Genomic DNA, 16,244 nt, shown 5'->3' on the forward strand with positions numbered 1-16,244 from the left:
TGTACACTATCATTTTAAATGTGATGAGCAAAACAGGCGTAACATTATGCCTACTTGAAGGGTTACGTTTTTATGAAACTACTAGGTCAGAAGACTGATTAAATTAGGTGGGTATTGTGATGCAAATGTCACATAGGCCCTCGGCTAGAATAGAAAAGAAAAAAAAAAGCTGGGCAAGATTGTCGCAAAGCAAGGTACAACTAAGAATGTAGTTCTGTTTCAATAATTTCTCCTTGATTCCAATTTTCAAATAACCTTATATTTTTATAAGCCTAGCCAAGGGGATTAAGAAGCGTACAGTGGGGGACTAATTGGTACGACATGAGTAACATAAAACTACTACACCATACAGGACACAAGAAGAAATATGTGGACAAGACCAGCGCAGATGAACAACTAACATATTGACAAGTTGTTAGTCTGTACTGGTCCCGTCCTTATCTTTCTTTTTGTGTCCTGTATGCAGGCATAGGTTTATGTTTATAGCTAAGAGGATTGAGCATTCTAACCCTCCTTTGCCAAATTTTTACTTTGTAAGTATACTTACTTTGTAAGTGAGCTGGGTCATCTTATAGTAGCCTGCAACACTGCTTGAGAAGGCATATCTAAGCATGTGTACTAAATAATACTGGCATGTTCACGAATAAGCTTTGTTATATCGCCAATAGGAAATCTGATGGCACATATTTTATTCCAGTGAGAAAGATAGACCGACTATACATGCCTCAAGCGCACCTGTTCCCGTTTTTCAGCCATAAATTCTTGCAGAGAAGTGGCATACAATGGCATGCCTTTGAGCACCTGGCTCGAGCAATCTTGAATCTGAAAGAAATGATGAACATTGTGACTTACAAGAACAGGACATACTTTCGAACAAGCCAGGTATGCACAAGTCTTTCTGCTAACTTTGAATGAAGAAACAACGCTGGAACAGGACAGAGATGAGAAAACACAAACAGGACGTCGTCTTATCTCAGCCCTGTTCTAGCTCTGTTTTTTCATATAAAGTGAGTATTATGTACCAACCAGCCAAATTCAAGACGCTAATACAGTTCTGCTAACATGCTTGTTTGCTTGCACTAAAATTTCGCACAGAGGCACAATTTTACAGCTAGTTAAGTTTAACTTTATAAAGCCCTTCTTACTAGTTTGTTCAAACATAAATCTTAGAGTACACCGCGCCATCACCACTGAAGACATCTTGATTCCACAGCAATAAAACAGAGGTGTCGTGCAGTACGATTTCCACGAACGTGGTTTTTTCTGTTTTCTTTGTTGATATAACAGGTACCGTCACTTTTACATATCTTCTTTATGTTAGGTTAGGTTTGGCTGTGCCAACTACAGAATTATCATTTTAATTAACATTTCCTTGAATTGAGTTACATATTGCTTGGACATCTCTAGTTCACATGCATGTGGACTTCACGGTGCATCGAATGAGGCGCAACATAATTTCTACAACTGCCTCTCTCGCCCAAAGAGCGGGCAAAAAAGCCGCAATGTGCAGAACAACATACGCAGTAAAGGCTGGCATAAGAGACAATAGACGGCAACAGCCACAGCCTCCAAAGCTCTGAGCTAGCATCCCCCCCCCCCCCTCCCATCAAAACCAGGCTCCCCTTTTATCTCTCCTCTAATATTAAGTAAAGTTGTTTCCTCCTCCTCCAGGTTTGACATTGTGGTGTGGCACACAGGCACATTTTACATGAAACGGAATAGACTTGAACGACATATTGTGCAGTGGTGCACGAGAGCATCGTCCAAGGAGAATGGGGGCAAAACTGGCAGTTTTGTGAGCGGCTAATAAGAGTATGTCTGAAAAACACACATGCACAGCCTCGTTACACTTTCTGCGTGAACATTTGGAGCTGTATGGAGAGGCTTTATACAGACAGAGGCAAATCCAGGCTGGTAGGCTAGTACAGCTTTCATAGCATGGAAGTTCAAAGTGTCAATGCTGCAAATGTTGCGCCATAGCAAACTAAACTCAGTACAATATGCTACCTCCATGAAAAAAATTGGCATAATTGACTGAGCAGTTTACTTGAGGGATCATAATCTGCCTTGTGATTTATCTACACAACAGGCAGTACAAGATGTTCCTAGAAAAGTAGACAAGTGACACTATGTTTGTCACGTGTTGACACACACACACACACACACACACACACACACACACACACACACACACACACACACACACACGCACGCACGCACGCACGCACACACACACACACACACACACACACACACACACACACACACACACACACACACACACACACACACACACACACACACACACACACACACACACAAGAAGAGGAGAGAGAGAAAGGAGTGGCTTCCACTGACAGTTGCAATACCTGAACAACTACATAATCGCCCGGTTGAATCTGCTTCTTCACTGAAGACGATGGGTGTTCTGGGATGAGAATCTTTGGGAATACGACCTTTATGTTGTTGTCATTTCTGCCGACCATGTCCTCTGGCGAACGGCGACTAGCCTGTTGTAAAGACCAGAAAAATAAGAAATGGCATGGGTGACTTAAAAGCAAATAAATTAGTGCTTGCAAACTATGCATGTTGACAATTCTAGATAAGCATACAGGGTGGTGAGGGAAAGGTGTGATTCTTGATTGTTTTACTTGACTGAAAAGGCTGCTTCAGCATTACTTCAAAAACTTGTGTTGCTCACTGAGCTGCATGAAAGCAGTGACACTATGTGCCTTTCAACAAGCAACAATAAACAATTCTGCCTTCAACAAATTCATGTGCCAGTGTCAATAACAGTGTAGGCATTCCTTTTTCCGTATTGTCTAGCTCCGATACATTATGTGATGATTGACTTTAGATATAGATTATTAAAGTAGAGTCCTTGAATATCACTGTAATTAATTAAATTATGATATTATTGCAGCTACAATTATCCCTTCAAACTGCTCGGTGAGGAAAACCAGAAGACAATGTCGTGTTGTAGTTGAAAAGGTGCTACCAATGAACATAAGTCTTTCAAAAATGTGTGTACTCGTCTTGGTGAACAATTTCATATTTCATGGCAATCAGTGTAGCAGTACTATTTCAAAGGCTACAGTATGACGTCTACACATTGTGACCAAAAGCTGTTTGGCCAAGCTATTTATAAAAACGAATTATTTTATCCAATCAGTAATGATGATATGCAATAGAGACATTTATGTAAATAGGGCAAATAACTTGAAAATTTTACATGAACACTTCTTCTCAACTGCTTATTGATGGTGATGGCATTAACCAAACAGGTTTCTGAAGACAAACCTCTTGATTATTCTTTGTACACTTTGGAACATTGCTTTGCTGTTGCACAATATCTGTTGTACAAAACATCATAGAGCATAAGAAATGAGTCTGCTTACTCCTTCAACCAGAACAAGCTGATGCGACGAAATTTGTTGGTCGAAGAGCTCTTTAGCATGACGACGAAAGAGGGACAACACTTCTCCAACTCTGCGTTTCTTGACATCGAGTGGGACATTGTCTTCGAGACGACGATGTGCGTGTGTTTTCTACAAAGTCGAAAAGAGTTCCAATGGCATTAGGTCAACCAGGTGCAACATATACTTAAAGTCTTTGATAGTTGAACCTAGCATATTGAAACCAGAAGAACAAAAACTGCAGCTACGCTATATTTGTATAGTACAACATATAAAGTCCAGAGAGGCCTTTCTCAGATGACTGAAGCGAGCCAGCCAATGGCCTACATTGCTGGAGAGACAATCCTTCTCATGCACTTGTAAATGTTCTTTAAAGTACAACATCACTTATTGTCCAGCTAATGAAGTGAGCCAGTAGTGTTAGCCATCTGTAGAGGCTTATGTGCACCTTCCTTCGAGCAACAAATGCACAAATGCCTTGGACTTCAAGAGTTGTATCTGACTAGAGCTGATAAAGTGGAGCCATTATGCATAGCCCTTAAAATAAGTGCAATAGAATATACAATTCACTACAAAATGAGCCATTCTTTCGTTTGTGAAAAAAAGACCTGTCTGAGCCGAGCTGCTGATAAACAAATTGAAAGCTGAAATACGAAAATAAAGACACAGTCAGTATTAAGAAAAGCTCAGCTGTAAAGAACTCTTAATAGGTTAGAGCCAATAAGCATTGTAATGAATAAAGCTACAAATTATCTTAACTGAAATGTTTCCCAGCAGTGATGTATCACATAAATACAAAATATCATTAATGTTTCTATTCAGGACATGACAAACTATTAACGGCCAGTGTAGAAAGTCGGAAAGAATAGAAACTATGGCAACCATAAAGAACATTACATTTAAATAACAGTACTATATCAACATCATTCTCAGATGTTTCAGCTCTTATATGGGAGCCACGACACCTGACACTTAGCAACCAAACATTTTTTAGTCATCATTTTTTTTTCACGAGATTAGGTTACTAGGTTTAAAGAAGTACTGACACCTTATTTAGGAGGCGAGTTTACTCTGCCATACAAATCTGCCATATACGGAGACAACTCTGAGCAAATATGGCGCTCAGCAAATGCTGATAAGATATTTTATTTTGATATCAAAGTCAAATTTCTCACAACGCACCTACCGACATCGACACTAACTTGACTTAGAAGTGTGGTAGCTTGGGCTAGTTGGTATGGCATGACGATAGTTATAGCACGAAAAAAAAAAACGACGACACAGAGACAAGAAGGACTTTTGTGTCTTTCGTGTCCTTCTTGTCTCTGTGTCGTTGTTTTGTTTTCGCGCTATAACTATCGTCGTTTCGTCAGACTACAGTACTTATCCCGGTGACTTCACGCAGCAGTCTGGCTAGATGTGATGACGTCAAGCATCAAAACAGAAAAAATGGCAGTTTGTGCGTCACCTACACGATTGTCGACTAGCGCTGTGCAGTCACTGTCATCCAGCGTATCTGCTAAGTGAGCTGGCAGAGTCTGGAACAGTGTACATGCACGCGAATACAAGATTTATGCTTTTGTCAGAAGACAAAGGAATCATTTTATTTTGAATTTGTCGTTATGACGTCAATACTTTGCCCTATGAAGACTTCCGCCAGTGAAACGGAGAACAATAGGTGAAAGCTCTACCGATTTTCGTACGATTTGGCGCCGAGACAAGCGTGAGTCGACTTCGTGTGCTGCGGCTAAGGCTGAGTTGGCATAGTTGGCTCCAGCTAAATGCCAACCAAGTGGAATTACTCTGCTCCCTGCACTTCACTCCTGACAGGTACATGTGCAACATGCAGTTGCTGACCGACTTCAGATTGGTGGCAAAGAACATTGTGCCCCCCTGCCGCGACAGTTGCAACTCGTGAGGCGAGCAGCAGGCGAAGCAGATGATCGAAGAAGCGACGCGGGCACGTGGACACGTCCCAAAAGCTTCCGGGCCTGGTGGCGCTGCTCATACCATGTCGTAACGTCAGGGTACAGAAGGAACCGAAACTAGATTTTAGAATAATGCTGTAAGGGCGCACTCACGCATACCGGTACATTTGCTATGCTCTCAGAGGCTTGGCCTATCATTTGACGAAAAAAAAAAAAAAAAAATCAGCAAGTGAAAAATTTCGTGTCAGTACCCCTTCAATACCTAATCAAATGATGTACCACCAACCATTAATTTCATTAAAAATATTTGGATTCTACTGCTTGTATAGGAACATTGTTTGATGTTAACGCCAGTAGTGCCTTGCACTTTCGATGCTCCACGTACATCAGATGCAGAAGAACCATAACTTGTAACTGTTCATTGAAAACAACAGCATTGGCAAGCATAATTTACAGGGAGCAAGGGTGTTTTCATGAGCTATTTTTTAAGGAAAGAACAATCATCCCTGATCAGTTCAAAACAGCCGTCACAAAAAGATATATTGATAGACAATATTGATGGCAGGCATACTTCTCTGAGACTGTAAGGAAACACGTAGGCTACGCTGTACTTCACTTGATCTACAAGAGACATGGTATCCTCGTGGGCGGCTTCAGTCTCGCCACAGAAGCCACATATGAAGTCGCTAGACAAGGCCACATCTAAGGGAGAACAGTAAAAATACGCAGCATATGACAGGTAGGCACGCTACCAACCTCGTGGTATGTATGTACGCAGAATTCCCAAGTACAAGCACACAGTTTTCTACGATAACAATATCTCAGTCGATGAGACCGGTTGCATGGTTAGGCATAAGTATTATGCAACGGGCCACAATACATCGCAAGCAGATCAAGGTATTCCCTGTGGAGCTAGAAAAACCCAACTAAAGTACACAAAAGAACAGAGAAGACAAACATCCACACATGAAATTTTTAGTAAGACAATGAAAATAAACATATTCAAAGAACAAATCATGAGTAACACTTCTACATGCACAAACTTGCATATAATGCTACGCACATGCTCCTTAGTTCTTGTACCAGTACTAAGTTTGTTTGTAGAAGAATTTTGCTGTAAACAATTATCTTTGACCTACAGCACAATACAAAATGGTGTTTGCTGTAGGACTGTACTGCCTAAGCAATATTTCCCAAGCACACGTGCAGGCTGTATGCCTTACTTGGTAGAACATCACGTATCCGGTCCACGAGCTCCAGATACGCTTCGCGTGTGTAGCCTCGGCGCATGCTTTCAAGAATAGCATTGTTCCCACTCTGCGCAGGCAGGTGGATTTGCTTGCAGATGTTGTCCCGGTCCCTAATCACTTCCAGCACCTGTTTAGGGACACAACAAATATGGCTTATGAAGAGATCGCACGCCATAAATGCTGCATCATTCGATGCTTTCTGGGTTGGTGCTTTGTTTATTTCAGTGTGCTCATAGTTTTCAATTTATGAAGTGTTGCGCAGTTTTGCACAGCAACATTTCTATTGAAAGGTGGTATCTGTGTTGCCCTCTTTCGTTTCTCATTGGCTAATGTACCTAAAACTTTTTCTCCCACAAAATTGAGCTCCCATTTTTTTTTAGTGCATTTTGCTTTTCTTTTCAAGCAAGTCTGTTCTTTTTCTACTTTGCTTTTGTCTGTGTTCCTTGTCTTTTGACTATTGCTGCCCCTTTTTTCCTTTCTATTTCCATTTCCTTCTTACTAAAGAATAGGCAGGCACTGTGCCTTTCTCAGTCGCGATAGTCAGCCTGCATCTTTCTTCTTATTATTTTTTTTTGTCAGTTGTAATGCTTTTATTTCAAAATGTAGCATTACTGTTAGTACTATTATACTTATAACACTAATACCATGAACTTTTTATGATGTTGCTGAGCTGTTCCAGTCTTTAAAATTTATAGCATATCCAGGAGACATGAACACAGCATGAGTACCTGTCTACAACAGTCAACTTAATGAGAGGTTTCACAACATAACACAGAGTGTTAGGCTTACCTCATCAGGAAAATCTTTCGGGTGGGGTGAGGTGAAGCGAATGCGCATCTCTTTGTCCACCTGCGAGACCCTGTCTAAGAGATCAGCGAATCGCAGACCGCCAACAGGCAACTTGTAGACTGTGCGGAAACCTCGACTCAAGATTTCTGGGCCATCTTTGCTGCGCTCAATAAAGGCCTGGCTTTCAGCTGAGGTGTCCCGGTAGCTGTTAACATTCTGCCCCAGCAAGGTGACCTCTTTAACACCCTGGTGAGAAACGAAAGATCAACCACATTACAAATACAAGCTTCCGAAAAGATATCCGACATGTGAGTGAATACACATAAATGGGTGCTTAGGTATGCTGAATCAGCACAATTGCATATATTTACGAGCACATGAAACCTACACCCAATAGCCACATATTTTGTCCTTAATTTTTTTTTTAGCCTTCTGTGAACCGAGAGAGCTTAGCAATGTTTCTGATGAAAAAAGTGGCATATGTGCATTGATTTCGTGTTATAGGCACTCAGTTAACAGGTGTCAACTTTTAGTGATAGAACACTCTTGCATATATTGGTGGAGCTGGCTGAATCAATACTCTCTCAACATGCTGCTTTACTGCGTGTGGAGTAGGAATGTGCGAACTGTAAATTTTGGGTTCAAACTAAACTTGAAGCAAACAGTGATTTCTGATTGATTGATTTGTGGGGTTTAACGTCCCAAAACCACCATATGATTATGAGAGACGCCGTAGTGGAGGGCTCCGGAAATTTCGACCACCTGGGGTTCTTTAACGTGCGCACAAATCTGAGCACACGGGCCTACAACATTTCAAACAATTCTTTTTCTCGAATAGTTTGAACAGTACATATCATGTATTGCTAAAAAAATAAGCACATTTGTTATGGTTAAACTAACCTTCATATTTCTTTTTAAAATCAAAACAAGGCGCATGCGAACGGCATTCTTTTTGGTTTGACTTTCCGTAAGATGCAAGTGATAACCGGTAAAATATGATATGTTTGAAAATTTCCCCTCCTTTCAGCATATAAGCCGGTATTACAAGCTCTTGAACTTAAAAAAAATGACGAATTGATGTGACGGTAGTAAGTTAATTTAACCTCGAAGAGGGGCTTTGCGGCAGTGCAAATTTTCCCTGAGTATATAAATTCCAGCATCGCACTCTTCTGCTACAGCGAAACCACCTTTACAGGGCATTACCTACGGTTTTTAAGCACTTACTCATTCGTTTCGAATACTTCAAAATTTTGAATAATTTAGGTTTATGTCAAAGTGAATTTGAATGGTGTAATATTTATTTGAATATTCAAAGTTCTCAAATATTCATATATACCTAATGTGAAGGAATCAAGAGTAAACCTAACAAACCTAACAGCAGGATTCATATTCAGGTACGCAACCAACCTGCAGATCATTCATTTGAAAAGTTGACTTTATACCATGACACGAGTGGGAAGTTTAACGAAAAAAAAAGGGTAATACACATGGAAAGACATGATGCCCTCTACAGCATCTATTTTTAACAGATCTTCACTCTGAATTACCCTATTTATGATATGAATAGTACCACACTCTAAGTGGCTCTGCAAGATCTATTAAGGTGCTCCTATACTCAGTTTTGAGGGGCATAACCCTAAGGGACAAGAAGAAAGTGGAGTGTATCAGGGAACAAACAGGTGTTAAGGACATCATAGTCGAAATAAAGAAGAATAAATGATCATGGGCAAGGCACATAGCGCGAAAAAAAGATAACCGCTGGTCATTAAGCATTTCAGACTGGATTCCAAGAGAAGGCGAGCGGGTGAAGGGGAAACTGGAAGCTAGGTGGGCAGATGAGATTTGGAAGTTTGCGGGTATAAAGTGGCAGCAGCAGCAAGCACATGACCGAGTTCACTGGCGGAACATGGGAGATGCCTTTGTCCTGCACTAAGCATGGTCCGGCTAATGATGATGATACTCAGTTTCAAGTCAAGAGCAGAGTAGCTTTTCGCCAACAACGGACCGCCCTTTAATCAATGCTATTGCTGTGTCAACATGACGTCATGGCCGACCCCTTTGCGCCTACAGGCAGAGCTTGGACCCAAGCTACGATGGGTGCATTCGTAGAGTAAAGCAGTGCCGCTGGAAGCTTTCCTTATGGGCAAAGATAAAATTTAGGTTTATCTTTTCTATTTCCCCGCTAGAACACAACACTTGAAAGAGTTCATTGGTTGGCCGGAGTAGTGAATCACAGGTTCATTGCTAACAGTAAATGTCTGCTTTTCTGGTTTTTCCCTGAACCAATTGATTATGATTATGTTGTCTATCTAAGCAGATTGATTTTACTTAAGACGGCACTCAACACACAAAAGGCAATTCAAAATGCGATACGAATCAACAGAACCGAAGTCAGCTTGCGAGAGCGCAATTCACTGGCGACGCCGATGGATTGTCATAAACAGCGGAGGCGCCCACTTTTGTTGAGCTCTGTAAGCACGAAAGAACAAGCTTTTAGTCCTCCCGTGATTGCAGCACGAAGAGGTCGGCTGCGACGCCATTGAAGCGAGTCCTCTGACAGCAGAAAGCTGCACTGGTCTTGACTTGCAAACGAGCATAATAGTACTCACCTGATCCGATAGGGCTTTCACTTCATCCAAGATGCTTGCCAGTGGGCGACTTCTCTCTCGACCACGTGTGAATGGAACAATGCAATAAGAGCACATGTTGTTGCAGCCACGCATGATGGACCTGTAGACAAGTTGACTATTGATTGTCAAGCAAAACATCCTTTCTTGATTTCATAGGCCCTTCACTTTGTCTACTTTCCCTGGCACACAGCAATACATGAATGGCAGTCTTTGCAGGATCATGCATAAAAGCACGGAACTAGCATTTGTCCTTAAGGTGAATATGGAGTAAAGATAACATTAGCAAGAATATCAATTTGGGGGAGTTGGTATACCATGATGTTTTGAGTATTTATCACAATTCAAAGTGCCAGGAAATAGTGCAAATGGTAGAAGGGAGGTAAAGGCAATGGCATGAGCGCTAAAGCACCGAAACATCACATCGAGCAACATGGGTGTACATCAGAAAAAAAAAAATCAAGTTTGCTATGACAGTTTTCTGAACAACACAAAACCGTGATCTATAAGGTTTGTTGAGCCAAACGTCCAAGCAGAAAATTAAAAGAAGGAAAAGAAAAAAAACTCGTCCAGTCAGCCAAGACCACTTGAGTGTGTACTTATAAGTGCTCACCAAGTCTGCTGTCCTCAGATTAATTTTGTGATAACTTCATTTACTACGAACACATACTGAATTGAACAGTAATGACTTCTGCTCAACAATGGCAGTGTCGCAGTTTTTTCACGATGCGACGTTTCTGGTACAGGTCGTCAAGTGCTGCAATTTCAAGAACTGTAAAGATCAGTGCGCTGTTTAGCACACTTCTCATGATTCGTAGATCTCCGACTGATATGTAGCTGCCACTCAAAAGGTATTCAAGAGCACGTAACTCCTTTGAGCACATAAACATACGAAAAGAGGAGTGAAATACTGTATTTCAATTTTAGAGGTCGCGAGATGTACTCACACAAATGCAGATTTCGAATTCTCATTCAGACGAACAGGGACTACATCTGCATAGGTTTCATCCAAAGAGAGCTGGACATTCACTGGAAAAGGAAAGCATAGCAGTGCACATAATTGCAGATAGCGTCTTCTTCTTGGAAAGAATATGAAGGTACACCGTTACTAGTGATCAATAAGAGAAAATAAGCAATGTACCACCAGCTTGTCCTGAATTGGCGAGGGCCAGGAGACGTGGTAAGTCTCTGTAGCTGTCTGGGCCCGCAACTATGTCCACTGCTTTCTCTTTCTCTATAAGTTTCTCTTTAAGCCTCTCAGCCATGCATCCTGCGAAATGAACCAGGGAAAACTTGTAGAGCATGAAAGTCAAATGACATACCATTAAAAAGAAACAGAATCACAGGTGCGTGATCAAGAAATCAAAACCAGTATGCAAGTTGTAAACAAAGCTTTGTTTTTCACACCAATAGTAACCATGGATTGTGAGAGACTGAATATAGCGATAAACCATGCATACCAAGAAGCGTTTTCTTTCATATGAGAAGACAAAGTAAGGATAAAGACAAAGTTTAGAAACGTCACATGTCATAACTTTGGTGCACAACAGGAAAGAAATTCACATATCATCAAAGAAAAAATAATAAGAACATCTGTTGTGGCAAGTGAACTTGCTTAGCATATATGAACAGCATAAATCTCAGTTACCCGTAATGTCAATTTATCAGAAAATATGTTTTCTTGAATGAGAACTAACCCAATATTCCGATCTGCAAGGGCCCATGTTGAGCGGCATGGCGCAGCCTCTTCAAGTGCTTTAATTGATTGATTCTCGACCAGATCTTTCCTTCGGCACCCTCTCGTATGGCACAAGTCATTATGAGCACGACATCAGCCTGAAATGTAAAGAGTACTTTCACAGCCTGTTGAATGCTGATTTATGCGTTAAGTAATACCTCACTTGCAGAGTTGGTCCTCACAAAACCAGCATCCCTCAACAGGGACCAGGCCACTTCAGTGTCATTGACATTCATCTGACACCCATACGTCTCGAAGTGTACTGGAATACCAGAAAAATGAATAATATGGAAACACACGCACAGTCGTTATTTAAGAACAATGAAAACTTGTGTCTTGCATAGCAACAAATCATGTTAATTTTATGTGCACGTGAAACTATGCCAGCTTTTAAAATCCTTCCCAAAAGCTTCGTAGGTACGACGATCTGCAATAGTTGACAAACTATGTCTCATGTGTAGCTATGCTACACAATAAATGAACACAACTGGTAATCACTAGCAAGTTTTTCTACAGCAATTTTAAATTATTCAATATTATATAAGATTTTAAGTATTAAATATGGGCATTAGGTGTTCATGGAGAACTCATAAGTACAATGCATGCTGGTCATACTGTTTTCATCGCTGCTTGACCAATGCAAGTTGTGTGCATGATTTCGCAAAAAAAAAAAAAAAAAAATAGCAGACAGTGCGGAGTAAATAAAGCACGAGTTTTTCGCCATGTATATTCTTTTCGGCTAGGGACTAGCCAACCAGAAAAAACTTGAAGCGCACGGTTGGATGAGCTTAAATGGAGAAGTTTAGGATACAGCTCCTCCTCACCTCTCTTCCCTTGTGCCTGGACATCATTACTCGCTACGTAGGGATGTTGGAACTTTTCAGTCGAGCGTGGAAGTTCAGCTTCGGCAAGGCTATTTGCAGAGTTAGCGATGAAGTGCTCGAGCGAAGGGCCTCGGGAAATTCTCTCCTTAACGCCGGAATCGAGTTCGCGCGGCGCTGAGTTGCACAAGCGTCGGCGCATCGTAACGTTCCGCAGCAACTGGCGCAGCACTCTCGACAAAAGCAGTCTTTCTGACATCATTGTAAGCGCAACAAACGTCGCTATGTTGAAGGCCAATGCTGAAAGCACTCCCACACTACGCTGACGGAAATTCAACGCAGGTCACACAGGACACCAGCGGCATGTTGAGCATCTAGTTACGCTCCGTGAGCGCTGCCATAATGATTTTTACGACAATGATGATGATAATGGCTTGACACTTTATAGAAACAGATACTACAAAACTACTAAAAAACTTAAAATATTATTTGTGAATTATTTTAGTTTATGCAGAAAATTTTCGTCCTCAGATGCTACGTGAGTGATACAAAGCTGGAGCGCTGAGATTGGCTACGTGCCACCTCTAGACAGAAGCGCCTGCTGCGCTGCAACGTAGTGACGTCATGCACTTTTTGGTTTGACGCTTAGTTTGAGTAGTCGAAGTGTCTAACGTTACGTCTTGACGGAACGATAGAAGTAGTTAAAGAAACGTCCAAACGTAAAACTGAAAAATTTTGAAGTTAGCTTCAGCTTAACAACAACACAAAACCAGCTTGTTAGACCTTCAGAACCAATCGGTAGCTGTGGCGTGGTTGGCTAGAGCGGCACCTGAAGGACAGGTGAGGTCAGTAATTCGAGCCCCATTGGTTTTCTTTCTTTTTTCGCACAAGTATTGTTTTAACATTTGTGCCTCCTCATCGGCCTCCCGTCAGCCTGATTTGCTGCTGGTGGTCCTGTCCACAGGCCCTTCGATATCGCATGTTTGATGACCCTCGCAGAATTGGCTACATTTATTATGATAAAGTGTTTTGCGAAAAAATGCTCTTAATCGGCGAGGCGTAAAAAGACGCAAAAAAATTCGAATGCAGCTGGCTGCATCGGTTTCTTTAGTATACGCGTCAGGAATCTTGATTTCCACGGTTTATGAAAGTTTTGATGACAGAAAGGCGCACTGCAATGTAGCCACGCCGAATATGCAACTGGAATCTGTTTTATGTCACTCAGCATACGGTCATCACCTGACGAGCTAACCGGCAGGCCGCATCAAAATACTAACGTGCCACCGTAATGCTCTAGGCGATCAGCACTTGATAAACGATGCCCAAGGGCAAGTGCCGACTGTGTTAGCCCATCTAACTACAAAACAGCTTGTCTGCCTTGCTGGATAACACGCACGGCCTGTGACAGCACGTGAGCATTTATGTAGCACCGGATGAGAGCGGTCGTACGTGTTCGCTCTTAGCAAAACAGCCTGCATGCAGTAGGTTTGGCTTTCGGAGATTGCAGGCCTCGTAAGAACACTTCGCAGACGCAGTGGGGTTTCATGCATGCGCGTCGGGACAGTCACACGTGAACTGTGCGAAAGCATTTATTTCATCGTGAAACTTGCTCTTCGCGACAAGCAAAACTAGGCAGCAAGGACACTCTCACCTTCAACAACACCACGCTTGGCACTGCAATCTAGAAAATGCAGTATACGTCTAACAACAATAATCCACACTTCACAATGAGAAACTTTATGGCGCACACATTCGGATGAAGCTACGACGCGGTGGACCGGCCGCGCTAGCTCCAACCTCCAGGATCATCTGGGCATCCAGCAATCCTGGACAGCGACGACACAGGGTCTCCGGTCCTCCTTGGAGACGGCCTAGCTCCAGGTCACGAATTTGCTGTAACTTTGCAGGGCAGGTAAATGGTCATTTTTGCCCATAGAGTTAATATACTTTTTTTGCCCATGTACGCCATCGCAAAAAAAAAAAAAAATTCTGGGGAAACTGACCCGGTATGCCAACCCCTGGCTGGCTACGTGACTGATATAGTAGCCACCATTGCATGAATAGAGGTGTGCGCCGAGGCGGTTTCAACCGGTGGCGGCGTTGGGCTCGTTCTGAGTCGGCGGCGTGTAAACCGAAACGACAAGTTCAAAAAGCTCTTTACTACGTCTTTTTTTTTTTTTGCTTAATTAGCTGAAATTCAGACCTTTTAGCACTAACTGCAGAAAATGACATATGAGAGTACTAGATGAGAATTGGCAAACGTTTCAAAATGTTTTGTTTTTGAGCATGCGTACTGAAAATCTGAAAAAGAAAGGGACGAGGGGGTACTTATCTCAAGACATATACAGTACATTATTAATTTCCAGGAAGTTTTGACCACATTGCTTCTGCTGCCCCAGTGCGGTAAGGTCTGGTCAGGAGGTTTGGATCCTCCTTTTGCCTTACCCTGCGGGTGAACCATGTATACGTGTTACATTGATCCATTTGTTACGTGGGATCTGCCGATTAAAATGACGAATAAACACAAGTTCTGATGGTAAAAAAAAAAAAAAACGTCTGCGAAAACAACGACAGAAAATGTGCGAATATGTCAAAATAAGACCGTTATGAGAAGAAATGTTTCTCTCTCACCCGCTTAGTGTTCGTCAAATAGCGATCACCGCGGCTGTGATCGAACACGCTTAAGCTAGAACACCGTGCCACCACGGCACGTATGTTGAATGTACGTTTATTGGTTCCACAAATGTGCAGCATTCCTTTTTTTTTTTTGTAGCGTGTTTGCATATGTTTCACAAGATTCATGTCGGTACCCTGCTGGTATATCATTTCAAAGAACGACGAACGCAGCCTTGAAGGACGCGCGCACACAACAGGATTCAATTTTAAATTCAACACGCAATAAGCTTGGACGTCAGCATTTTTAACGAAGCACCGCGGTTCGAAAGGAAAACCAAGACGCACAGGCGCTACACGTGATGCACCTAGTACAGATGAAAACACTGCACATGAGACAATCACATAATTAATAACCAGCACGTGCCCATGCGCCGTAAAAACCATAAAGATTTAACGCAGAACATGGTACATTCTAAATTACATTTTTCTAAAGAAATGATCAGGGTCTGTTTGTGATAACGCTATGGAAGGTATACATGATCAGGATTATGTTTTTTTCTTTGCATTTTATATACCTCAGTCAGTTCCCTATCGCATATCGTGGCATTTGATACATGCTTCCATCAGTTCCCTCTCGCATTTATTTCATTGCTGGTGAGCAACCAGGACGCAGGAGTTTGTTTTTAAACGAAAACGCCGATCTTTTAGCAAAGTTGTCGCTTTTGGTGCCAACTATTCGGGTCTTCCCACTGACATACATTACAACTGCAAGATTTCGCACGCCAACATTCAAAAAATGCTCAACAGACCCTGTCTTGACAGCTTCTTCTGAATATAAGCACCTCTTATTTCCCTGGAACAGTGAGTTATCGCTGTCGAGAATAACGGAAGTGGCTATAACGAAACTTTGCTGCTGGGTTACTTAGCTCCCTCAACTTTTGCCTGCATATAGCAAGTCAAGCGTTGTCTCCTCTGTGTCTCTTTTGTAAGGAGGAGAAAACAATTAATCATTACTTTCTATCTTGTCACCGGTACACTGGCGTGATTGAGGAGAAGATG

At 41.9% G+C, this 16,244-nt stretch overlaps 1 protein-coding gene across 1 annotated transcript; it reads right to left on the reverse strand.

Moving 5' to 3' along the window:
- Nucleotides 1-672: 672 nt before the first annotated feature.
- Nucleotides 673-12,987, reverse strand: LOC142817733 (mitochondrial tRNA methylthiotransferase CDK5RAP1-like). Its single transcript, XM_075895229.1, has 12 exons — nucleotides 12,573-12,987; nucleotides 11,907-12,010; nucleotides 11,708-11,846; nucleotides 11,152-11,280; nucleotides 10,958-11,039; nucleotides 9,993-10,113; nucleotides 7,384-7,629; nucleotides 6,568-6,721; nucleotides 5,916-6,046; nucleotides 3,399-3,548; nucleotides 2,370-2,510; nucleotides 673-822 (listed from the first exon to the last, which is right to left on the reverse strand). Exons 1-12 carry the CDS (start codon nucleotides 12,829-12,831, stop codon nucleotides 715-717), a joined length of 1,764 nt encoding a protein of 587 aa, XP_075751344.1. The 5' UTR covers nucleotides 12,832-12,987; the 3' UTR covers nucleotides 673-714.
- Between the last annotated feature and the right edge of the window lie 3,257 nt (nucleotides 12,988-16,244).

This window comes from Rhipicephalus microplus, chromosome 5 (genome assembly GCF_043290135.1).
Source record: "Rhipicephalus microplus isolate Deutch F79 chromosome 5, USDA_Rmic, whole genome shotgun sequence".
NCBI classification, from domain to species: Eukaryota; Metazoa; Arthropoda; class Arachnida; order Ixodida; family Ixodidae; genus Rhipicephalus; species Rhipicephalus microplus.